Source organism: Anastrepha obliqua, chromosome 1, assembly GCF_027943255.1.
Source record: "Anastrepha obliqua isolate idAnaObli1 chromosome 1, idAnaObli1_1.0, whole genome shotgun sequence".
In the NCBI taxonomy this organism is placed as follows: domain Eukaryota; kingdom Metazoa; phylum Arthropoda; class Insecta; order Diptera; family Tephritidae; genus Anastrepha; species Anastrepha obliqua.
In genome coordinates, this window is record NC_072892.1 from 58,316,916 (window position 1) to 58,343,226 (window position 26,311).

The 26,311-nt window shown below is 36.2% G+C and overlaps 1 protein-coding gene across 1 annotated transcript; it reads right to left on the minus strand.

The window, feature by feature from the left end:
• Positions 1–285: 285 nt before the first annotated feature.
• LOC129253090 (sorbitol dehydrogenase-like) lies at positions 286–9,331 on the minus strand. The gene is made up of 5 exons (XM_054891335.1): positions 9,169–9,331; positions 1,626–1,659; positions 860–1,548; positions 640–761; positions 286–572 (listed from the first exon to the last, which is right to left on the minus strand). The coding sequence occupies exons 1-5, from the start codon at positions 9,220–9,222 to the stop codon at positions 395–397; spliced, it is 1,077 nt and encodes a 358-aa protein (XP_054747310.1). The 5' UTR covers positions 9,223–9,331; the 3' UTR covers positions 286–394.
• Between the last annotated feature and the right edge of the window lie 16,980 nt (positions 9,332–26,311).

Genomic DNA, 26,311 nt, shown 5'->3' on the forward strand with positions numbered 1-26,311 from the left:
ATCAGGTGAATACGCCTACTTTGTGTTTGATGATAGGAGGTACTTCGTTTTGTCCTCGTTCACTGCCAGACCCTTTCGCTTTGCTTTATTATCCAGTTTGGAAAAGGGAGAACTAATGCGCGGTTGTTAAGGCTTATGGTGTGAATATCATCGGCATATGCCAGAAATTGTGCGCTCTCATAAATAAATAGCTAATAACTATTCCCAAGAAATACGAATGCATCAGAATTTTATATTGATATAAAGAAGTATTTTATTATACTTTTTTCACTATTTTTTTTAATTTCTTTTTATAACTTTTTTGACATTTGATTCTTATTATCATTAAAAAAATGTTTATTTACAAATGCATTGGACTTTTACTCTACAACAGCGGCAATAGCTTAACCTTAACTCAAACTTTGTTGTTTGTATCCTTTGGTTGTACGTGTATCATCACTTTGATGGCGCCACCATGTCCATAACGTGCCGTCTCGAATGCCTTGGCTGTCTCAGTGATGTCAAAGTGGTGGGTAATCAGTCGTTTAACATTTACCTTGCCGGAAGCCACTAACGACAGCGCAGCAGGATAGCTAATAGAGTATTTTCATCGTCAGAAAATTTTTATTTTAGTATAACTATAAAGTGATGACTACTCACTCATTGCAATAACGGAATACTCCGCGTATATCGACTTCACGAGCCAAAGCGTTAATCAGCGGAATTTTAGGCTCCGCAGCACCCATGCCCACAATCACAACACAGCCTCCCGAGCGAGTAGCCTAAATGTTTAAACATGTTATAAATACATATGTATGTATAAATGTACAATAATAAATAAATAGTTGATTAAATATATTCCATAGCATAGCGCACTCACGAAAATGCTCAAACGTGTCGTTGACTCAGCCCCACAGCAATCGATCGCCTTATCTGGTTCGACGCCCATTATCTGATGTATCTTTTTCGCCGTCTCTTCTGCGGTGTCATCCTTATTCATCAGTAATGTATGTGTAGCACCCAACTCCTTAGCCACATCTAAACGTTGTTGTACCAAATCCGTAATAAATATTTGTTCTGCGCCCATTGCTTGCGCAGACAGCAACGTTACCAAACCAATGGGACCGGCACCTAATACAAGCACCTTCGATCCAAGCCCAACACCGGCACGACGGCAAGCATGTACACCAACCGACAGTGGTTCCAGCAGTGCACCTTCTTCCATGGTCACATGGTCAGGCAATTTGTAGCAAAAATCGGCAGCATGTTTGTAATAGCGCGTGAGATTGCCGTCATAGGGTGGGGTGGCGCAAAATACCATGTCGGGACAGAGATTATATTGGCCATTCTTGCAGTGGTCGCAGTAACGGCAAGGTACACCCGGTTCACAAGCAACACGATCGCCTACAGCGAGATGTTTCACTTTGCTGCCCACTTTAGCCACTACTCCAGAAGCTTCGTGTCCGATAATCATTGGCTTGTTGAGCACAAAATCACCGATGCGTCCATGGACCAAATAGTGCACATCTGAGCCGCAAATACCTACGGAGTCCATTTTTAAAAGTACCTCTAAAGGGGAGATGTAAGAAAAATTTTAATTTAGCTTTATAAGTTTCCGTCTGCAAATGTCCAGTGAGAACACAAACCATAATCAGCGATTTCTGGGATGGGACGTTGTTCCTAGAAAGAAAATAATAAATATTTAAATTAGTATTTCGTATGGTGCATATTTTAAAATTAATAACGGCTTTAATAAAAAATACATTATTTTCATTGGAGTATTTCTTCCTTAGGTATGATTCAAAGATGAAAGATTACGAGGTTTTGCCTACAGCTTTCACCATAGCTGCGAGTAACCAAGGATGATAGATTACCAGTGGGAGGAAAATTGTGAGGGAAATTTTGGCCACACCACTTGGGAGATTGTGCAGCCGAATTCTGCACGATCATTTCATATGTATTCACACACTCGTCCAATCAGTCGTTGTTCAAATACCAACGAAGCATGTTGACAGCCGAAATTTGTACGATAATTCACACTCTCGTCCAACCAGTCGTTCTGATGGCAACGAAGTTATTTGTTATTGGTTGATTTTTTTCGTAAATCACCAACACAATCTCAGTTTTTTTGTAAACACATCCCAAGGGACATCCGCTCATCAGCTGATTCTATCAAATTCGCTCAGAGACGATTAACTGTGTAGGTATGTGTATGACTCACCTGATTTATCTCACAAAAATCGAAATTTTCAAAATATGCTTAACACTTCCTATTTAAAGAAATTCATTAATACGAGGTGTGTTGAAAAAGAAAGGTAATTTTTAATTTTTGTTGAAAAATAATTACTTATTCATTAAAATCTGTTTTGTCTCCTGCAAAGTAACAAAAAGAGGTTGTCTGTAAAGTCGGTTTACTGACGATAGTTTAACGTGATAACGTCATAAGAAAATACTGATTGAATGGTAGCATTTTTCAAAAGAAAATTTTAATTTTATTTGTTTGATAGATATTTTGTATGGATATAGAGAATGAGTTAACATTAACATAACATATTTAATATACTTTAACATAACATAACATAACATAACATAACATAACATAACATAACATAACATAACATAACATAACATAACATAACATAACATAACATAACATAACATAACATAACATAACATAACATAACATAACATAACATAACATAACATAAGAAAACATAACATAACATAACGTATCATAACATAACATGCTGTTCAAGCAAGGTAACGACGCATGAGCAAGATAACGACGCATTTTTTGGTGCGTGCAGCCGGCTACATAGAATTATAAGACGTTATCACGTCAAAAAATAATAATAATATTAAAACAACAGGTATTATTAACAAACTTGGTTTTATTTTAAAATTTTCAAGTAAATCAAATTAATAATAATCAATAAGAAGGCATATGCAAATAGAAATACGTGAATTTATGCAAATAGTAAAAATATGAATTTATAGCGCATACACATATACGCTCACTTAAGTAGGAGAGAGCAAGATGTCGAACGGTGCCGTTCGTTTGCTTTGTTTGCTTTGTCGTTCGCTCCGCGCTTTCGCTTGCAGTTCATTCAAGGTAACGGCAATGAGCAAGGTAACGACAAATGAGCAAGGTAACGGCAATGAGCAAGGTAACGACACATTTTTTCGTGCGTGCAGCCTGTTAAATCGAATTATAAGACGTTATCACGTCAAACATTTGAAAGTTCAACTTACTTTTTGAACACACCTTATTCAGAAATATGTACGTATTTATATGTATGTATGTATATGTTGAATCAGTTTTAGCAAGTTTTGGCCCAAATCGTAAGCAAATCTTCTACTCAAGCAAGACAGAAGTATTGAGTTCGATTCATTTATTACCATAAAGATCATCGAAATGGACTTAAAGGGTAATGAATTTCGCAAAGGCGGAAATTTCCAAACAAAGGTCAATTTGCGGATTTAGTCACATAAAGGTAGTTCTCAATGCCAATAACGGGGATGCACGATGCAGAGAATTCAGAAGATGGCGTCTTCCGAAAAACGCGTCTTTTATTCTAACATTCTTGATGGTTATTTCTCTAAAGACTAGACGATTTGGAGCTCAGAATGCTGCCCAAAGTGAAAGTTAACACACGCGAAGGTGTATTCAAATCGACTGTCGGCAGTGGTAATTAAAATTTGTGAATGCAATAAGCTTTCATTTAATTGGTAAGCCAAGTAGAAGACAATCATACGTGACACTTGAGTATTTGACTATTAATTGAAACTAATTAGACCGTAATTAATTTCGCTAACAATTTTAACAAATTTCAAACACTAAAAGAAAACTCCTTTCTTCGCCCCAACTACTTAAAACCATATGACAGTTTTCAATACACAATAGCCGCGATATCATTTTATGAGCATAAAAATTCCAATCATAATAAACTTGTGTTTATTTACTTGCAGATACTGGTATCTTTATCATTAATAAGTTTTATGTACATATATAGCAATAACCTTGAAAGAGTTCTTAAATATTTACTATTTAAAATCATTTGTTGCTTAACAAAATTCCACAAAACAAATGCATGTATGCACATACACATGTGTACACATGTATGTGAATGAACTTGTTACGCATTCTTAGCGCCGATCAAAGCTAAGAGCGCAGACGAGCCCACAACGAAATTAAACACATATAAAAGACATACAAATATTCAAACATACATATGCAGGTGTACGTGTATATTCCCTGCAGTAAATTAGACTATAAGAGACAAACTGTACAACTTTGTGAGAGTGCCGAGCACTGCTCCATGAATGTCGGGCCATACAGCAGAGCTGATAATGAGCTACCCCACCGTGGTTTGCTGACGAGTGATTTTGAAGACCAATGTCACGGAATGTTATAGCAGCAGATCTATGCTAAACAAATGTGTACATACTCGTACATATGTATATATGTACATATATGTATAGATAAAAGTTGTACGTACACAGTATTTCGTATTTTGTATTTTAATATTTTTACTACATTTCTCTTGAATAGCGTATTGAGAAGTTATATGTGAATATGTATGTACATATGTATGTATGTATTTGTATATGAAAATAAAAATACCAAAAGATTGAAAGAAAGTGGAATAGAAAAACAAAAAAAAAAATAACAGCTCCTTATTCAGTAAAATAATAAAAAATTTCAAAAAACTAGATGAAAACAGAAAAAACTAAATCTTTACTCTAGTAGAACTCATTACTGAGCTTCAAAAAAATACGCAATTATCTGTATATAGTAAATAATGAACGCAAGATCGCTTTTGGAAATAAAAAGTGTAATCATTACCCAAATGCTCATATAATAAAGGTCAAAAGTCGGTCAAAGTCGGTCAAAAATCGTCAGCAGTACACCTTACTTTTTCGAAGCCGTCTTTAATTTTCGCTATCCACGAGTCGCAATAAATTGAATTACATATATTAATTTATATTTTCCAGGAGGTGCTCCTCACTTTAATATAAACCATTTAATTTTCTGGTTTAATGTAAGCAATCACAAGGCGAATTGAGTACTATAGGTGGCGGCTTCCCCAAACAGTTCTTTATTTTTCGCGATTTCGACCTTGCAGTCTGACGTCAGTTCGCTTTCCAATACAAAACAAACGAGCAAAACAAAAGGAAGGGAAATAACTATAAAGAAGTGCCGCGAGATAAATTCTAAAAGCACGAATGAATATAAAACCTCCAAATACAGTTTGTTTGCGATTTTATGCGGAAGACGCCGTGGCAAGAAAATGAGTGTGTGTGTGCGTATAATTTCTTGTGTTTGGTTGTTTCCATTACTTTCGCCTACTCTTCCACTTCATAAACAAATAATTTGTTTGTTTATTCATGGGCTTTTACGACACAGCGAATTCGGAAGGCGCAACCATGTACTCTATCATTCGTACTCAATCATACTAAAGAGGACGTGCATAGATGTTGTTTTAAAATAAAACAACAAAAAATGTTCAAGGACCATTTTCATAAAAGTTTCAATAATTTCAACGATTTGTATCCATGGTTAAAATTGTACATCTGTCTACTTGACTAATGCCAAAGATGACATATGTACATAAATAGTATAGGAATTATTCACTACCGACATCTAGGCGTCATTTTTGAAAGGCCCTTTATAATACTATTGTATATGTACAAGATGTGGCAAAATTAATCATTCAATTTTTAAAACAAAATGATTTTGAGTGATGGAAATCTAGATTTTAACTCTAACGCAATGGAGTACTTGCTTGTTTTTATACTGCAGTTGTTTAATGCAATAGTGTCAAATATGATTGGCATACGATACCATTTGCAAAATTATAAATCGGCATTTTGGGTGATTAATTTTGCGTCACCTTGTACGTACATACATACTTACATATATATTTATATATATATTAGTTTGGGGAAGAAGAAATCCATTGTTTTTGCATAAATGGTTTAAAATTGTTTTATGGTCGACCTCTAGTTAATGGGCGACATTTTCTTTAACATCAAAAATGCCTGAACGGAATCGACGAAACCGAAATTGCAAGTAATTAGCTGTTATAGTATCAGCAACATAAACATTATTTACAATTTCAGCGGCCCGGCGTGCATTTTCGCCTTAATCAAAGAAAAACTGTTAAATGTACCGAATTTTCTCTTTGTTGACTTCTATTGTTAACACCCTGTAATTCACAACTGAAATGTCACCTTGACAACGATCATAAACTTTAAATTATTTGATTGGTACTTTACGAGATATCGATCACTACAGCCATCTACCGACAAAATAATGGATTTCTTTTTCCCCCCCACAATAAAATATATATGTATGTATATGTGTGTACATAAGCATGTTCTTAGAAATCCCTATTATTAATACGCTTTATTTGTATAGAGATCAATTTAAAATAATTCTTCAATATTTATTATCCAAAATCGTGTTTTGCTTAACAAAATTCCATTTATACAGAAATAATAGAAATGCATGCATACAGGTGTATGTATGTATACTCGTATGAACGTGATAAACATTCTTAGCGCCGATTAAAGCTAAGAGCGGAGACGAGCCCACAACGAAATTAAACACCATACATATGTATATTCATACATACTTATTCATATGCAGGTGTACGTGTATATTACCCGTAGTGAATTAAACTAATGCAAGAGATAAACTGCCCTGTGACTTTGCAAATCAATTTCGTTGATTGGCTTAGAACTCGATCTATACTAATGAAATATTCATGAAAGTACATACATAGGTATATACATATTTGCATATAAGTGAGTACATGTACAAAAGGTTTGTTTAAAGAACATATGCATGTATGTATATTTGCACATAATATATTTGATATTTTTACTAATACTTTTTGAATAGTGTATTGGGAGCTCATAAATGAATTTAGTAACTAGTAATATCACTCAGCTCATGTGAAATGAGTAATTCTTATTAGTATGTTTTTTGTATACAAAGTCTCGAGAACTGGACAGAGAGTGAAAGTGCGAAAAATGAACAGCAAAAAATCAACTTACTGTTATTTTTTTTTGTTGCTTACCAGAAAATAAAAGACGAATTTCACAATAATGTCACGTAGCACCATTTAGCATGATATAACATGAGAAGAAGCATAACATATGGGCAACAATTCAAAACAACAACCAAGTGAATCTTTTTTGGAGAGATGCACATATAATATTTTTTTTTTGTTTATTCTCTGATAAATTATACTCGGACATGTAGAGACATTCCTAAATTCAAAAAAAAAAACCCTATTATAAATAAGTGTTTGCGATTGTGTCGCGTATTAAGAGCTTCGATGATCATAAAAAACGAGAAGGGCATAAAAAGGTTGTTGATATACATACATATGTAGACGTTTATGAAAATACCAAATTATACTCTGACTAGCATTAAGAAAAAATTAACTTATCTGTAGTTTCACGATTAACATTTTCAAGTGCATTAGTAATTACCGATTGCATTGGTGAAAATAAAATAAAGGTCTTAAATGATAAGAACCAACATTAAAGCGTTTAAAACTTAATACGTATGTTAAGTAGCTGTTATAACGAATCGAAAAAGTCCCACTACTCGACTAGGGTAGATATCGTATGTACATATCACCTTGACACCTCTGCACTCGATTGGGGAAATAAATATTAAAATATGTACTAATGTACATAACTATATAATATGTAAGGGGGGCCCTATTCGGATGCAGCTACAAAAAGAGCGTATTGTTGTCCAATGTTCGTGTTTTCTGTGTTATCTGAATTTTACGTCAACGTCGGCTGTCGGTAGCTTACAGGAATATAATGAATGCCCCACTGAGGGGAATTGCAAACCTCCGAGTGCATTTCCATCTTTCCGAAAGTTTATCACCAAAGCGATTTGCCTCGGGCGGCTTTCAAAGTGTGCGTAAGAATCAATAAGCCAATCTCAAGTTGCAGAGAAAGTCTGGCCTAAACTAGGCAAAGTGCTGAGTGTCATGCTATTATTTTTTTTTCACATAAATTAGAATAAAGACCAATTTTTGTGTTATATTTTAATTGAGCAATTGCCTTTAAATACTTCATGCTTCCCCTTATTCATTAACAGCGGATGTAAAAATACTTAATTCGTGTAGCCAGTCGGAACGTTATGAAATAATTAAAATATTAAATACATATATTTATTTATAAATATATTTATATATATATATAATTCCAAAAATTTAAACACTTTTGTACCAAGTGTTCAATTATCCTCCTGTACAACTTGTTTTTCTTCAGGGGGGAAGCTGGTCTAGAATTTTGAAAAAATCGAAAAATTTTTTTTGTCTTAAAAGGTGCTTTAGGGTGTTAGAAATAATATACCCAAATTTTTCATTCGACGGCAGTGCCTCGCAGGTATGCCCCGAACAATACTTACAACTTTAAACGCGTTTTTCTCGAAATAACTTTTTTTAACTGGCCGAAGACATAACTCGAACAAATCTTTACCGATTCTTACGAAATTTTGACAATACATTTGAAATACCTTTCTCCGGAGAAGTACGTAGGATTTTTTATTTATATTACATAATTTTTTTTTATTCAACAATTTTATGTCGTTCTTTATAGTGAAAATTGTAACTTTTTGTTCAAACGTGCACCATTTCGCGAAAAAACAAAATATCGAAAAAATCCTACGTACGTTTCTTTCTGTTGTTATATAGAAACTAAAAAAATTTTATTTTTTGATCCAGGACAAAAATTAAGGAGTTTACGTCTACGGCAATGGACCCACTAGAAAAAAGGCGCCTTAGGAGAACTGCTGGACAGCGGCCATTTTGAAATTAATTCAGACGAAAAATTTTGTATTTGTGCCATGAAAGCTATATTATTAAACCTATTTCACAGATTTTCGATTGATTCCTTTGTTGAGTCAAAATAAATTCATAAAATATGCCCATTTTTTGCGCTCTAGACCAGCTTCCCCCCTTAAATTAACCTCTCACATGCAGGGAGTTCTTGAGTTCTCTTCCTACCCAGGAAATCCGGAAATTAATAATAAACACTCAAAATTTAATTTTTCTCAAAGCCTGGCGATTTTTTATACCTATTTTATTTCAAAAATAGCTTAATTGGGAAATCCTACCACATTCTTAAGAAATTCTTTAATTACCGTTAAAAACTCACCAAACGTAAATCTTCAACGCCGTGCAACACTGCAGTTAAGTTATCGTTTGCCATTTCTATTTTACTATTTCACCAATTGATAAAACAAATTCACACTTGTCTGGAGGACGTATTCCAAAAATTGACTTTTCTGAAGCAATATTCCCAACAAACTAAAATATAATCAATACGTCGCGCTAGAAGTTGGCTCTGTTCAATAATAGTCACCGGTGCTGGTTGCGCTCGGCATGGCTCTTCGTGCTCTCTACTCAAATGTGCATACACATGTGTATACATGGTCAAGAGCATATGTTTGTATGTGCATATGTGTGTATGCATATGAGTTCTTGCTCAAATTGTAAAATAGGTGAAATAAATTAAGTCGCAAACACAAAAAATAATTACATTCTTCAAGCATTTGTTATTTTAGTTTTTATGACCATAAGCTAATTGGAAGTGAAGCGTTGCAATCAACCAAGCCGCGTGCGGTTAATACAGCAGTGGGTGGCCATACCAGGCTGCATTAAAGCAGCCAGGCTGGAGAATGCAGACAAGTCATCGACATCCCAGGGTCGCTGTAAAACTACTAAAGCGTTTAACATCCGCTGGTTCGAACTCTATGAGAGCAAAGCATAGTATATGCTTCCACTATGGCGTGCATGTTCAGTTCATGAGGGACTACAGTATTTTTGCCTTCCCGATATGCCATTATATGCAAAGTTGCGAATTTCTAACAACAACTACAATATAATAATAGCCAACAACAACAATTACGAAAACTTGTAATTGTTATTCCTAAGTTATGCAAGTAAGCGTTCGTTAACGCCATAAAATCCATCATTTAAAAATTGCACGAGTAAAGTGACAGTTCGATGCAAGAGAGACGCTAATTTTGTGTTGGGGAAATTTTAGCCTGCAAAAATTATACATCAGGAAAACCTATGACAGAGAACGTTAAATCTTCGTGGAATGAGTAGCCCCATGATGGAAAGAATAATGAGATGGCGCCTATCGTGGTACCGTTACTTTGCCCCCACCGAATTTGACAATGCGTTACGTCGTTTTAGCACCAGTATGGCTAGATTACCATTTTCGTAACTTGATTTAGCATTTGTTTTTTGTTATTTAGTCTCGGAGTTTCAGTTCTTTTTTCATGACATTTTTTTTAGCCTGTTCTAATTAAAAGTCATGTTTATAATTTTGTAAAATATACAGATTTTTAAAATTAGTTCAATAATTCTTATTCTTCTTCTTAATTGGGATATCCGGGATAACCGCTTACGCGATTTTGGCCGAGTTTAACAAAGCGTTTCTTTATCGTGCTGATACCTGATCTTTCCAACGCAGAGGAGGCCTTCCTCTTCCTCTGCTACCACCAGCTGGTACCACATCGAATACTTTCAAAGCCGGAATATTCCATTCATTCAATTCAATCAGTTTTATTTAGCTTTATAATAATTCACTCAGTTTTATGTGTGACGCTTGCCCGCGAAAAAATCTTAAATTTTTGATTTTCATCATGCAAAGCCGACAACAAGTATGTGTGACACGAAACAAGTACGTGCGTCACCCAGCACGCACACATATAAGCTGCTGGACAGTAAACGCATGAGCGTGTCGCCGTAGCTTTATGCCAGTTCGTTCTCTCTGTAGAACAAAGTGTGTTTTTAAAAATATGGTACACTAGCAAACCCGGCCCCCTTCGCTGGGCACACTAAAATAGAATAGATATGGTTTAGAACAGAAAATATATGATTTTCATATTATTTATTTCTTTATTCTTTATTCAAGCGCTTTGGCATAAACAATATTTTTTGTTTTTTTATTTGTTTTTGAGTAAATATAAAATATAAATTGAAAATCAGGAAAAAAGAAGATTGTTTTTAAATGTCAAATCAACGCATATGAATAAACAATCGTCTTTTTTCCTGATCATCCATGAATTTTTCGTTGCAATTTATATGTTTTATTAAGCATTGGAGCTTTTTTAACCATTATCCATTTATATTTTTCAAAAAAAAAAACGAAAAAAATTTTTTTTTCACGAACACATAATTTCATTCGGATTTCACATTAAATTCTCAAATTTCGTAAGAAATTATTCACTGTTCCAAAATCCACTCCAAAAAAATTCACAAACAATTTTTACATGTTGCACTTACGTTTTTTCCTTATGGCATCCAAATCAGAAAGAAATATAGACCCATTGTAACTCACACTGTCAATTTGACAGTTCAGTTCCGCCCCAAGCGTTAAAAAAGTAAGCGACATTATGGATGGTTCAAAAGAACGCTGTACCCGTTGCCAGTGCTCCGAATTACAACCAAACTTTACGAAACCCATTTTCAATACTTACTTAACAATGTGCGTAAGTTTGGTTTAATTCGGTGCAAAGACACGGCGGGTCCACGTTTTGGCATATATTTCGAGACCCTAGTCATCAATAGGTATGAAAATTACCCCGTATTAAAGCACTTATCAACAGCTTTCATTTGATACCCATATTGTACATACACAACCAAAGGTTACCCGGGTCCACGTTTTGACCTATATCTCGAGACCCCAGTCACGGAGCGGCATGAAAAATACTCTGTACTAAAGCATTCCCCAACAGCTTCAATTTGATATCCATATTGTACAAACACATTCTAGGCTCCACGTTTTGGTCTCTATCTCGAGACCCTAGTCACGGAGTGGCATGAAAAATACTCTGAACTAAAGCATTCACCAACAGCTTCCATTTGATACCCATATTGTACATACACATCCGAAGGTTACCCGGGTCCACGTTTTGACCTATATCTCGAGACCCTATCTACCAATAGGTATTCAAACTATACGGAAATCATCTTCAATATCTACTTAACAATGTGTGTAAGTTTGGTTTAATTCGGTTCAAAGACACGGCGGGTCCACGTTTTGGCATATATTTCGAGACCCTAGTCATCAATAGGTATGAAGATTACCCCGTATTAAAGCACTTATCAACAGCTTTCATTTGATATCCATATTGTACAAACACATTCTAGGGTCCACGTTTTGGTCTCTATCTCGAGACCCTAGTCACGGAGCGGATGGAAATACTCTGAACTAAAGCATTCACCAACAGCTTCCATTTGATACCCATATTGTACATACACATCCGAAGGTTACCCGGGTCCACGTTTTGACCTATATCTCGAGACCCTATCTACCAATAGGTATCCAAACTATACGGAAACCATCTTCAATACCTCCTTAACAATGTGTGTAAGTTTGGTTTAATTCGGTGCAAAGACACGGCGGGTCCACGTTTTGGCATATATTTCCAGACCCTAGTCATCAATAGGTATGAAAATTACCCCATATTAAAGCACTTATCAACAGCTTTCATTTGATACCCATATTGTACATACACAACCAAAGGTTACCCGGGTCCACGTTTTGACCTATATCTCGAGACCCCAGTCACGGAGCGGCATGAAAAATACTCTGTACTAAAGCATTCACCAACAGCTTCAATTTGATACCCATATTGTACATACACATCCGAAGGTTACCCGGGTCCACGTTTTGACCTATATCTCGAGACCCTATCTACCAATAGGAATCCAAACTATACGGAAACCATCTTCAATACCTCCTTAACAATGTGTGTAAGTTTGGTTTAATTCGGTGCAAAGACACGGCGGGTCCACGTTTTGGCATATATTTCCAGACCTTAGTCATCAATAGGTATGAAAATTACCCCATATTAAAGCACTTATCAACAGCTTTCATTTGATACCCATATTGTACATACACATCCGAAGGTTACCCGGGTCCACGTTTTGACCTATATCTCGAGACCCTATCTACCAATAGGTATCCAAACTATACGGAAACCATCTTCAATACCTCCTTAACAATGTGTGTAAGTTTGGTTTAATTCGGTGCAAAGACACGGCGGGTCCACGTTTTGGCATATATTTCCAGACCCTAGTCATCAATAGGTATGAAAATTACCCCATATTAAAGCACTTATCAACAGCTTTCATTTGATACCCATATTGTACATACACAACCAAAGGTTACCCGGGTCCACGTTTTGACCTATATCTCGAGACCCCAGTCACGGAGCGGCATGAAAAATACTCTGAACTAAAGCATTCACCAACAGCTTCCATTTGATACCCATATTGTACATACACGTCCGAAGGTTACCCGGGTCCACGTTTTGACCTATATCTCGAGACCCTATCTACCAATAGGTATTCAAACTATACGGAAATCATCTTCAATATCTACTTAACAATGTGTGTAAGTTTGGTTTAATTCGGTTCAAAGACACGGCGGGTCCACGTTTTGGCATATATTTCGAGACCCTAGTCATCAATAGGTATGAAGATTACCCCGTATTAAAGCACTTATCAACAGCTTTCATTTGATATCCATATTGTACAAACACATTCTAGGGTCCACGTTTTGGTCTCTATCTCGAGACCCTAGTCACGGTGCGGATGGAAATACTCTGAACTAAAGCATTCACCAACAGCTTCCATTTGATACCCATATTGTACATACACATCCGAAGGTTACCCGGGTCCACGTTTGGACCTATATCTCGAGACCCTATCTACCAATAGGTATCCAAACTATACGGAAACCATCTTCAATACCTCCTTAACAATGTGTGTAAGTTTGGTTTAATTCGGTGCAAAGACACGGCGGGTCCATGTTTTGGCATATATTTCCAGACCCTAGTCATCAATAGGTATGAAAATTACCCCATATTAAAGCACTTATCAACAGCTTTCATTTGATACCCATATTGTACATACACAACCAAAGGTTACCCGGGTCCACGTTTTGACCTATATCTCGAGACCCCAGTCACGGAGCGGCATGAAAAATACTCTGTACTAAAGCATTCACCAACAGCTTCAATTTGATACCCATATTGTACATACACATCCGAAGGTTACCCGGGTCCACGTTTTGACCTATATCTCGAGACCCCAGTCACGGAGCGGCATGAGAAATACTCTGTACTAAAGCATTCACCAACAGCTTTCATTTGATACCCATATTGTACATACACGTCCGAAGGTTACCCGGGTCCACGTTTTGACCTATATCTCGAGCCCTATTTCCAAAATAAAATATAATCCATGTTACTCGTGGATAATGTAGCTTTCGAATGGTGAAAGAATTTTTAAAATCGGTCCAGTAGTTTTTGAGCCTATTCGTAACAAACAAACAAACAAAGTTTTCCTCTTTATAATATTAGTATAGATACATACGTACGTGCATATGTGCGTTTTGACATAGTGAATGCGTTGAGAGGCAAATGTACAGTGTTTACAAGAATTCATTGAGATATCTTGTTTAACACTCCTAAAGGGTGTTTCTAGTACAGTTTTTTAGCAGTGTTTTGTTTGTTGTCACCATCCACTGGCATCTCTTTTAACGGATGTCAAGAGAAAGATCTATAAATTACTAAAATATTTTTTCTTTCTAATAAGAGAAAAGCCTTAAGAGCCTACTTGGTTAATCTGAACGGTTGCTCCTCCCGGAATCGTGCCGCTAAGTAGTGAGAGAGAGCTATGTACTTACATATATATACGTTAGGTTAGGTTAAGGTGCTTGCAAATTGCCCTAAGGGAGTAAAGAGCCCTACCTGAGCCTGGGTACCCACTTTTATACCACTTGTCTGGGCACAAGTTTTCCCCATTAATAGAGGGAAATTCCCAATGCAGTGAAACTATTTCGGCTCTCTAATAAAACATAAAATATTGTGAATGGCTGTGGATTCCAAGTTTGTCAGTGATCTAAAGCACTAACAGGTTAAACTGCAATATCGTATTCTGGCAACGGCGGGACAGTGGCTGAGAAAATATCAACATCTCCACTTTCTTCTCGTCCTTACAGCATGTTGGCGACGGCGAATATCTCAGGCGATGGAACGATGAGCTGTATGAGCTTTACGACGACATAGACATAGCGCAGCGAATAATGATCCAGCGGTTTCCTTGGCTGGGTTATGTCGCCGAATGGATCCAAACCCTCCGGCTCTGAAAGTATCCGATACGGTGCCAGCTGATGGTAGTAGAGGAAGAGGAAGACCTCCTCTGCGTTGAAATTATCAGGTAGAGAAGGACTTGGCTTCACTTGGCGTGTCCAACTGGCGCCGGTTAGCACGAGAAAGAAACCACTGGCGCGCTTTGTTAAACTCTGCCAAAATCGTATAAGCGGTTATCGCACCAATCAAGAAGAAGAGATTTAATGACAGTTTGATTGTCAGAGTTAAAAAAGATAATATATTCGTAATATAATGGCATTATGTACAACAATGCAGAAAATCGCCAATCATTTGTTTATGGTTAAACCAAAATACGGTTACTATTAAGACAACGACATTGCGGCATGTCTCCTCTAATCGATTACAGTGCTGCCCACAGGCTGGCGCGATCAGCAGATTTATGTGCTTATGGGTATTGCACCTCTAATTTAACCTTTAGTTGCAGCCACAGCACTTCCAATTATATGCCGTTTCTTAGTGAATGCCGCTGCTGAACCTATTAAGTGAAGAGAGCCACTGACTTGGGGTCAAAGTTCTCAACGTTGCCCCACTCAAATTTTTCTGGGAGTATTGCGAAAAACTTAATTTCAAACGAGAATAGTGGAGCACTTTTAATCTCGCTCCCAGTGTGTTCCCGGAAAAGTTCCTGGAAATTTTGAGTGCCCAAATCTGAAATATTTCCAGGGTCGGAATGTGAGAACCATATAAAAATAATTAGGATTGGTTATTTTGTGTCGAAATTGTGGATATTTTATGTCGGTATACGCGTGCAACAGATACCAGAATAAAAAATTAATAGCAGGAGGGCACTGAAATGAATCTAAATGCAGCTGGAAACGCGCTTACAGTCAACAGATTGGATTTTAACTACAGATGGTTTCAGCAAGGCGGCCATGCCACACAGCCGATGAAGCAATCAATTTATTGGAAAATAAATTCACTGAAAATAATAATTTCGCGACATTCGTGACATTCGACATTTAAAGCTTTTGGACTATTTTCCGCGTGATTATCCCAAAAATAGAATTTATGTGAATAAATCAGAAACAACTTAAGACCTTCAGTAAGAAATAACTATAGTACTCCTATGCCACAGGACAGATGGCCACGGTATTCTTTACGGAAGTCTATGCCATCTTGAACGTGGCATACTGAATAATTGAGAAAAAGTGGCGGGATTGTAGTGACAGTCAAGCTGCACTGAAATCCCTTGATAACCCACGCTGCTCTTCGAAATTAGTGAATGTAAGACAAGACTGAATAGTGCTGCAAAACACAACAATGTTAGTCTTATTTGGGTGCCTGGACATTGTGGTATTACGGGGAACGAGTTAGCTGATAAACTGGTTAATGAAGGCTCTGCAAGTATGCCACTAGGCCCTGAACGCTTTCTAGGTGTCAATTCTGCATCGATTCTACTATGGATTGACAACTTCAAGAGGTCTACCCATAGAGGACGTTGGTCTGGGTTGAACTCGTGCAGATTAGCCAAGTGCTTTGTGAAAGAACCAAACAGGAAAATAACGATCTTTCGCCTAAAACTTAGCAGAAAGAACCTGAGAGTACTAGTGGGTGTAATCACAGGGCACAACGCCTGTGGTCAGCATATGGCTGCCATGGGGGTCATCGACAGCCCGATATGCCTATCCTGTCTTGAGAATGACGACACTGCATAGCATTTGCTCTGTAGCTGTCTGGCGTTTTCCAGAATCAAACTTAGGATATTGGTTTGCTATATACTGAGTGTGGATAAAGTTCATATTCCTCCTCTTCCGGATCACTTAAGATTCATCAATGAATCCAAGAGATATGTGGAAGAGTGACCTCAAACTAATTTTTCCGTCTTACCACCCACTTTTTATCTTTCCTATCTCTCTATTCTTTCTACTGAAATCTGTCCGGGTGTAGTACAATAGTCTTCTGACTGAGTGCTTGGACTTGTCCAACCCCCACAAATCTAATCTAAGAAATAACATTCAGTAAGAAATTACCGAAATACAGCCCAATCATTCATAAATGTCATCAAATTTAATTCAAAAACTTCGCATCTGTAAACGTGCGCGCAGAAGGCATTTAGAAAATATCATTTATTCTTAAAACGCAGACCCTCTACCACATCCTATGGAAATAAACAGATAAAAAATGTTAATTTAATTTAAACTAAAAAAAGAAACTCGAAACTGAAATACCCTGTATTTAGAATGCCTTGTACCGCAATAGTTGCGAAAAATATAAACAAAATTATATTTTTACAAGCAGTCCACTTCACCAGTGAGTGTCAATGACTGAAGTGTTATTGTCAATTACGTACATGGATTTGTATATTTTTACACACATAAATACTTTCGTTATTAAAAACGCTGGGGGTATTTTGTGCTTGAACATATTTATATATTAATCTGCTATAAATAACTTTGTACGTAAATCGCTTTATCAACTTGTACATATAAGAGATAATATAAATTGATTGTTGTTTTTTTTTCATTAAAATCACTACTTTGGAAGTCGTTTTGCATATGATAAGCCGTGAACAAGCGGACGCACAAAATATTCCCAGAGATTATTAGCATTTATAAAAGAGGTAAGCTGCGAAAGGCAATGTTGTGTATTTTACTTGTATATCCAAAGACTAGGCACTTTTACTTGTAGAAAGTCATATCCAAAAATTCAAAATTTAGGGGAAAAGATACTAAAATTTAAATCTCGTATGACTGGCCAACTAAAATAAAATGATTATTTAATGATTTACTGCCTCTGGCGACTACTAAAAATCGGACTGGGACAAGTTTGATAGCACTCCAATATAACTACATAAGAGGCCGAGATATAGGCAGAAGATGGCCAAACGAACAATGCATAGCGTGAGACCATCTAGAAATCCGATCAGGGCTTTTGTTACATAGGTGTGTGAAGAGTTTGTAGATGTAACTATTGGAAATACCCGAATAAAGGCGTTAGAGAAAGGTCGGTCAGTGGCTAATGAACCTTCTATGTTAGATCATAGGATTATTAATAGAACGCCAGAAGAGATTAGAGATAGAGATTTTTAAGGCCGAACCAAACTGAACATTTTCAAGAGCCCTAGTAGTAAGTCAGCAATGGATTTTAAAAAATTCAGTATTTTTAATAAAAAAGCAAAACTGGTACACAAGTTTCAATCATATTAATTTCAGCATATCTATACTATAAAGGTGAATGCCTGTACGTTGTCCGCGCATTACTACGAAACGACAACACCAAATCACGTACAAATTTGTATACATTCGTATTTTCACCCAATGAAGGTTATAGGCATGTTTTTATGATGGAACTCCCTTCCCACAGCCCCCAGGCCGCGCCACCACTCTCATTCGCCACTAATAATGGAATATTTGCCTAAATTTAATCTAAAAAATCTTAGTTTTTCCTATTTCCCACTATTTATAGCACACTCTAGACTTCATAATCCGCATAAGCTGTTCAACTATGACCCAAATGCAAAGTTCAAAAACGGTTTGAGATAGAAAATTAATAAAAATAATTTTGCTTGATATTTTTCTGATTGGTTGTTTTGATTTTATTCAACGAGGCATAGCAACGGACGCCGGGTATTGTAATATTATGGTTTTTAATAAAAAAATTTTTTTTATGAAATTATTGTTTGTAATTCTTTTATAGGTATACATATCCTAAATCCCTCAAAACTACTCCTACGCGAGCGGAGCTAGTAAAATATAGGTTCGTTTGTATATGCATACATATATAATTGGCGCTTACATCCTTTTTCGGTATTTGGCTCGTCCTAATTACCTTTTCATGGCTGCTTACACTCGGAGGTTTGTCATTGCCTGTTGAGGGGCATGGTGTTGCGTGCACTTCCGAATGGTAGTCGGCAGCCACGTGATTTTTATTTACAGTTTGGAAAATGAACTTAAATTTGCCTCGTTTGTGCGAAAACCTTAGAAATGTTAGGAAACTGTTTCTGTAATGATACTCTAAAGAAAACAGCTGTTTACGAGTGGCATGAACACTTCTGAAGATCGTGATCGTGAGTCTATCGAGGATGATGAAATCACTAAAGTGAAAGAAAAGTTCTTTAACCCCTTTATTTCAATGGCCGCAAATAACCATCAAAGAGTAGAGTACTTGAGCATTGCTTATGGATCCGTTTAGGATATTATGGTTAGTGATTTGGGTTTGCGCCGTGTTGGTTGCTTGCTGCAAATTTGGTATCAAAAGATCTAAATTTCATGCAGAAAAGGGACCGCGTGAATATCCGAACCAACAGAGACGTGTGTTTATGAGTATGACAAGCAATCCAGACATCAAGCGGGTAAGTGGAAAGCTCCAAATGAACCAAGACATAAAAAGCATTACGTCGTTTTTAGTCAAAAGTGTCAAGTGATGCTCAGTCAAGTGATGCTCACGTTTTTTATGGATTACAACGATATTGTATTTTCTAGTAGGTCAGTTACATAGGTTACACTTAATAAGGGCAATTATTTGAGAGTAATGAAACAATTACGTGAAGCAATTCGCCAGAAAAGAAAGGCTTTGTGGGAAAACAACTAATGCATTTTATGAATTTTGAATTGAACGAAACGAGTACCATCCAACACCCATCAAATTCATCTCATATGGCGAAAGGAAGTAAAGGAAAAACCGAAGGTGACTCCTTTTTCTTTCCTTGTTCACTCCTCTCGAGAGCATAAGGCCTCGACAACACTCGTCTTGCGTTGGTTTCGTTAATCTTGATTAGCCTGCCGCTACCAGGCCTATAGTGGGAATGCCCACCTGTCGTTGCTTAGGAACAACGCCTTCTTACTGCTTGGAGCGCCATCTGTGTTTCACATTTTTCTACTTTGAAAGCGATAATATCACTTTTGAGGAATAAACTTGTATTTTGAATTTTCTAAAATATCTATTTCCCAGGAACTTTTTTATCAAAATGGTATAGAGTCACATTTTCCTCCATAGGAAATACCCAAATAAACTCGTTGGTGAAAAGTTGGTCAGTGGCTAACGAGCCTACACATTTTGAAAATTCTGCGCCCTAAGATTCTACATGGCCAAGCAAAAAATAAAATTTACACATTTATCAGGTTTTAGTGTTTGATGGGTTTACGTATTTTAGTTGCGTGACGATTTTTATGTAGTGTCACTTTTGCATATTTTCGAGTGCTTAATCATCTTCAATGATAAAACAATAGCTTACCAGCATTTTAACCTTGTAAGCGGCACCCTCTCTCGGTATAAAGTGACACCAGTACATATTAAATAAAAATAAAAATAGAATATATAGGTGACTTTTATTTTTCTCGTAGAACAAATTTAGGAGGTAGCATCAGAAAAAAAGTTGTTTTTGTTTGCCCTATTAGTTATTGCACACATCTGCTAAAATTTTTGCGAAATAAAGTCACTGTGCGATGTCTTTGATTTGTGGTTAAGCAGACACTTTAGTGGTCCATATTATACCCATATGGCCATATGTCCGGCACTTACTCTAAGGACAATTTTGGTTCTACAAAAAATTTTTTCTCTCTAGTTACGTTACGCTAAATAAAAAACACTTAGCTGTCCGAGCCACGGGTAACACGCAGAATATAAATAAAACCAAATATTTTTAGTTACTTTCTGTTAAGATTTATTGATATTTCATCAAAGAATTATCTATATTTTTGGCATACATTTCGAAATCTACTTGCACATCTAAGCCTAAAATCTTTAAGTATTCAAAAATATATACATACATATACATAGAGCTACGTGCGTATTGCGAAGTCCGTACGCGTAGTAAAAAAACTACAAATTTAGAATATAGATGTATATGTAATGCTATGTGTACACTTCGTACAGATTATTTATGTAAACGCCACTGTAATGACACAACAAAAAAAAAAAAACAATGAAAAAACTAAACGACTTTTAAATAATAAATGGAAAAAAATTGGCAGGAAAAAGAAAAAACAAAATACATATATTATAGAACTTTAAAAAGTAAAGGGTCTTTGGAAGGTGACGCTCAGATGTCAGTAGTGAATAATTGCTAGACGGTACCTTTTTTATGCCATATTTGACATTTGTCAATCAATTTTACACAATGAAACAACGCGTTAAAATTATTGCAACTTATTATGAAAATGGTATCGCACAATACCTAATTTTTTGGGTGGAAATAATCATCTGAGTTAGTCGACAATTCCAAGGTTGGTAGGAACATTTTAAGAAACTGATTCTTTCGAGGATAGAAAAAGGGCTGGCAGACCAAAAACTGAATATTCTGTTGAGAATATTTCAGCTGTATGGTGTGGCTTTTGGGCTGATGGAATAATTGGCTCATTTTTTCTACAAAGATGAAAATGAGACAGCTTGTTAATGTTAATGGACATCGCTATAGACAACTGATGGAAGATTTTTTGTGGTCTGAGCTTGAAGGAATAGACATGGATGACCCATACTTTGAACAGCAAGGAGCCATAAGTCACACAACACGATAAAACATTACATTATTGCGGTGTAAGGTTTCCGGTGATTAATTTCTTGTAATGGTGACATAAACCGGCAACTGAAATCATGCGATCTAACTCCACTAGACTATTTTTTGAGGGGTTTTTTGAAAAATAAACTCTATGTCACTGTAAGCCTTGAAATCCAACGAAGAACTTCTCTTGCCAACAAGTGCTACTTTGAACTAAGTAGGCAATTTAGTAGTAAAGTCCTCTCACGACCAATAAAACTAGCACTTTTTAAGGCTCTCGTCATGCCCGTCCCAACGTACAGCGCAGAAGCCTGAATGATGACAATATCCGGTGAGGCGTCTCTTGTAGTGTTTGAGAGAAAGATTCTGCGCAAGAGTTTTGACCTTTTCGAGTAGGTGATGGCGAGTATCGTAGGCGATGGAACAATGAGCTGTGTGAGCTTTACGACGCCATAGACATAGCGCAACGACTAAAGATCCAGTGGCTGCGCTGGGTGCGTCCGAATCGTCCGAATGGATACAAAAGCTCCGGCTCTGAAAGTATTCGATGCGGTACCAGGTGGTGGTAGCAGAGAAAGGGGAAGGCCTCCTCTAAGTTGGAAAGATGAGTTAGAGAAGGACTTGGTTTCACTTGGTGTATCCTGGTAGCTCCAGAAAGAAACGACTGGCGCGGTTTGTTAAACTCAGCCAAAACCGCTAAAGTGATTATCGCGCCAATCAAGAAGAAGAAGAAAGTCTATGTCAATAAACCAACAGCAATTCCAAAGCTGAAATACAACATTCGCATGGAGATTGATGAACTCAATGCGGTAATGTGTAAACGAATCTTTGAAAATTTTAATTCTCGTATGGCAGCCTGTGGCGTGCTTATGCTGGACATTTAAATGACGTAACTTTCACATATAATTGTTAAGAGCCGTATTTTGAATAAAAATAGTGAAACCTGAATGAATCGAAATTTTTACATGCTTAATAAATAATATCTGGGCGTCACTTCTGAAATACCCTTTGCTATAAAATTTCTTAAATGCCAGCTTTTTGTTAAAGGAAATATACTGATTAAGTTAAAAACTACATTTAAACCATATTAACTGACGCATGTACATATGTACTTTAAAGTCCTATTAAATGCAGGATACACTTTTTCAATTTATTGAGTTTTTATCGATAAGACGTTTTTTCGTTTGAATATATTTTTAAATTTCTACATACATATATATTATTTCATTTAATCATTTGTTTTCCAAAATAAATGCATTTTTTATATATTCTATAATTTATATATGTATATTTTCACAACTCATCTTAAACTAATACGTATGTATGTATATTGTATATGTATGTGTGTATCTGCACTACTCGAAAAAAGGAATCTGTCAAAAATGCACTTTGATTTCATTGAGTTAATTTAAATTAATTATGTTCATTTGCTGCATTACCAATTTAAAAGTAATGCGACATAACTGACATGTTTACATACTTAATGACATCTCGTTGCTCCTCACACAGAGCTCGTATTGGCGTAACACTTTAAAACCGAATCGCTTGACTAGCAGTTACGACATTAATAGACTCGGTGTGAAAACAGCTACTGTTTATTTATTTTATAGCTTTGCGCGCTCGTAAAACCCGTTTGTACATAAGAATGCATGTACTTTGGTTAAATAGAAACTTATAGTACTTTTTGTCCTTTCTGTATTAAAATTGTATTGCGCTCAAGTAGCGCAAACCCGTGACTGTATGTACACGAGTACATAACTCGATTTCTAATTTACTTAAAAATAACTGTATTTACTAAAAGCTGATGGGTTGTATAAAAACTTGAACTAAGCAAATTTACAGCGTTTTGACAGTAGTATATATTAAAAAATTTTACGCATGCACTTTTAAATGTTTCATCTATCTAAAGAACTTGGAAAAATTTATGGTTTTTTTAGTTTAAAATATAGAACTTGACTGTGATAAAATAGGTTAATGTTTTTCAAACCCTGATTAGAAGATTTAAAATTTTGAAATTTCCGTCTCAACTTTTGCGCTCACCCAAACTCAATATTGTGAACGGATGGTAGTTCGTAAAAACCGTATGTTCCATGATACGACTACGGATGTCATCATCCATAGTGAAAAGATTTTTAGATGTATCCTCTTTAGCAGACCGTTATTCAGCTCTGAGCGAATTTGACGTGCTGTTATCACTTGGGTTGTATTTACGAAAATAATGAGATTAGTGATATATGTACGACACGATGACACTTCGTAACGCCTGATTGGAGGAGTATGTGAATATGTGTTGAATTATAGTGCAGATTTCGGCTGGGATTATGATTGTGTTAGTGATATACGAAAACAAAATAATACAGCCGTCACCCATGTTGCTTCGTTGCTGTCTGAACAACGACTAATTGCACAAGTGTGCGAATGCAACTAAAATGATCATGATCGACTGAGTCTCCCAAGTGACGTGGCAGTCGAAGTTCCCCTCACAATTTTCTTTTTGACGTGTTAACGTCTTATAATTCGATTTAGCCGGCTGCACGCACGAAAAAATGTGTCGTTACCTTGCTCATTAGTGTTACCTTGCTCATTTGTCGTTACCTTGCTCATTTGTCGTTACCTTGCTCATTGCCGTTACCTTGAATGAACTGCAAGCGAAAGCGCGGAACGAACGGCAACGTTCGACATCTGGCTCTGTCCTACTTGAGTGAGCATATATATGTATGTATATGCGCATATGTAGGTATATAAATTCACATACTGTATTTGCATATGCCTTCTTCCTGTGTGCATGGTAATGAACCATTTCTCTGTTGAGAATAGGACGATGATAGAAAAAGTAGGAAATGAAAGGGAGTGTTCCGAGTGTAAAGTGTTTTGAAAAAGGCAAATCGATGATGGTGCCTTTTAGTGTTGTTGACTTATTAACGTCTGATGCACAATCGTAATTGAAGATATCTTTCATGAATTTGATAAATGTTTCGTCATTTTGCACGTTTGTGTAAATGTAACTTGACCTATTCCATTGCAATTCCATTTACCTCCTCCTCTATATCCATACAAAATATCTATCAAACAAATAAAATTAAAATTTTGTTTTGAAAATTGCAACCATTCCATCAATATTTGACGTTGTCACGTTAAACTATCGTCAGTGAACCGACTTTCCAGACAACCTCTTTTTTTTCATCATAGTTAAAGAGAAAACCTGGTAAATCTATCATCTTGATCATCATCCCCGAAGCCAGCGTATTGCAGTACGTTAACGTAAGTCGTTATCCGAAATATGAATTTTTCAGTGACGAGTTGTACGTTTGCGGCTATAGCGAGCCCAGCCCAGTTTTTTATTGCTTCTGTTGGCAATATATTGCACGAAAAGTTAATAAGAACCTCAAGCTTTCGGCATCAAAGTTGACTGAAAAAGATATTGGCAAGTTGTGCAATCCAGAAGCATTCACGGTTGTTAATATGGTTGAGTTGCACAGATTAACAATAAAAAAGCTACATATATGGAAAATGACCAAATTTAACATATTAGTCAAAACCATGAAACTGATATTGTGGCGAAAAAAGCAGATATATTGGGTGGTTTTATGCTAAGCTGGTTGATTTGAAATTGTCTTATCCCTAGCGTACAAATATTTTTGACGATTTTTATATATGAAATTCAATGACACCCACTGTACATGTAAAAGCTGACATTGAAATTGTGTCACTAACTTTAGTGGCATACCTGTTAGAGTGAATTAATACACAAATTAATTAAGTGAGGGGTCAATTAAACTGAACTACGGTCAATTAAGGTATTCATATCTGCCAACCAAACATACAGTCCGTGCCAAGCAATACTAAACAAGATATGAGAACTTATACTTTTTGCCCTTTATGAGCTATTACCGAACTCCATTGGCAATGTATTGGCTGCTAAAAGAATACAGATATGAATGATTGCCGGAGGAGATGTGGGTTTAGGCGTGCTATTTGTCGTATTTGTGTTCATGGTGAAAAAAATAGTAGGACAATTAACATTTTAGTCTATTTTTAGAATAATAGTAAAGGGTTTTCCAATAAGAGGTGTTATTTTGATATTCAAAGAAAAACGCTATTTTTTCATATAAATCATCGGACGTTTATTTCATTATAAAGAGAAAAGTATGCCGTTAATAGTGGAAAATATCATCAAGCAAATGACCACCACGACCACACTTACAGGACAATATACTTTTCATGAAATTTTCCATAACCGAATTGCAAAGTGGCTGCCCTATATCCTCGATAGCCTCACAAATTCCTTCTTTGAGGTCTTGAATCGACTCTGGACTGTTGGCGTAGACCTTATCTTTCACGTGGCCCCAAAGAAAAAAGTCACAAAGAGTTAAATCCCAAGATCTCGGTGGCCAATTGTGATCACCTTTTCAAGAGATAACACGGTCCGGAAAGTTTTCCCGTAAAAGATCAATGGTTACGTTGCTTGTGTGGCACGTAGCGCCGTCTTGTTGAAAATAAACGTTGACCAGATCAAAACTATCCCGGCCATAAAAAATCGTTAATCATCTCTCGATAGCGATAGATAACACCTGTTATTAGAAAACCCTTTATAATGCAATAAATTGTAGTGTAGATGCGAAGTGATATGCTGATTTGTCAGTACCTAATACTTAAAAAAAACCCTT

Excerpts from the sequence above, each read along its gene's own strand:
- LOC129253090 (XM_054891335.1), bottom strand. The coding sequence starts at position 9,222 with ATGGCAAACGATAACTTAACTGCAGTGTTGCACGGCGTTGAAGATTTA. Across the intron at positions 1,660-9,168 it reads GCGTTGAAGATTTACGTTTG|GAACAACGTCCCATCCCAGA; the intron begins GTGAGTTTTTAA and ends TTTTCTTTCTAG. Across the intron at positions 1,549-1,625 it reads CCCAGAAATCGCTGATTATG|AGGTACTTTTAAAAATGGAC; the intron begins GTTTGTGTTCTC and ends TCTCCCCTTTAG.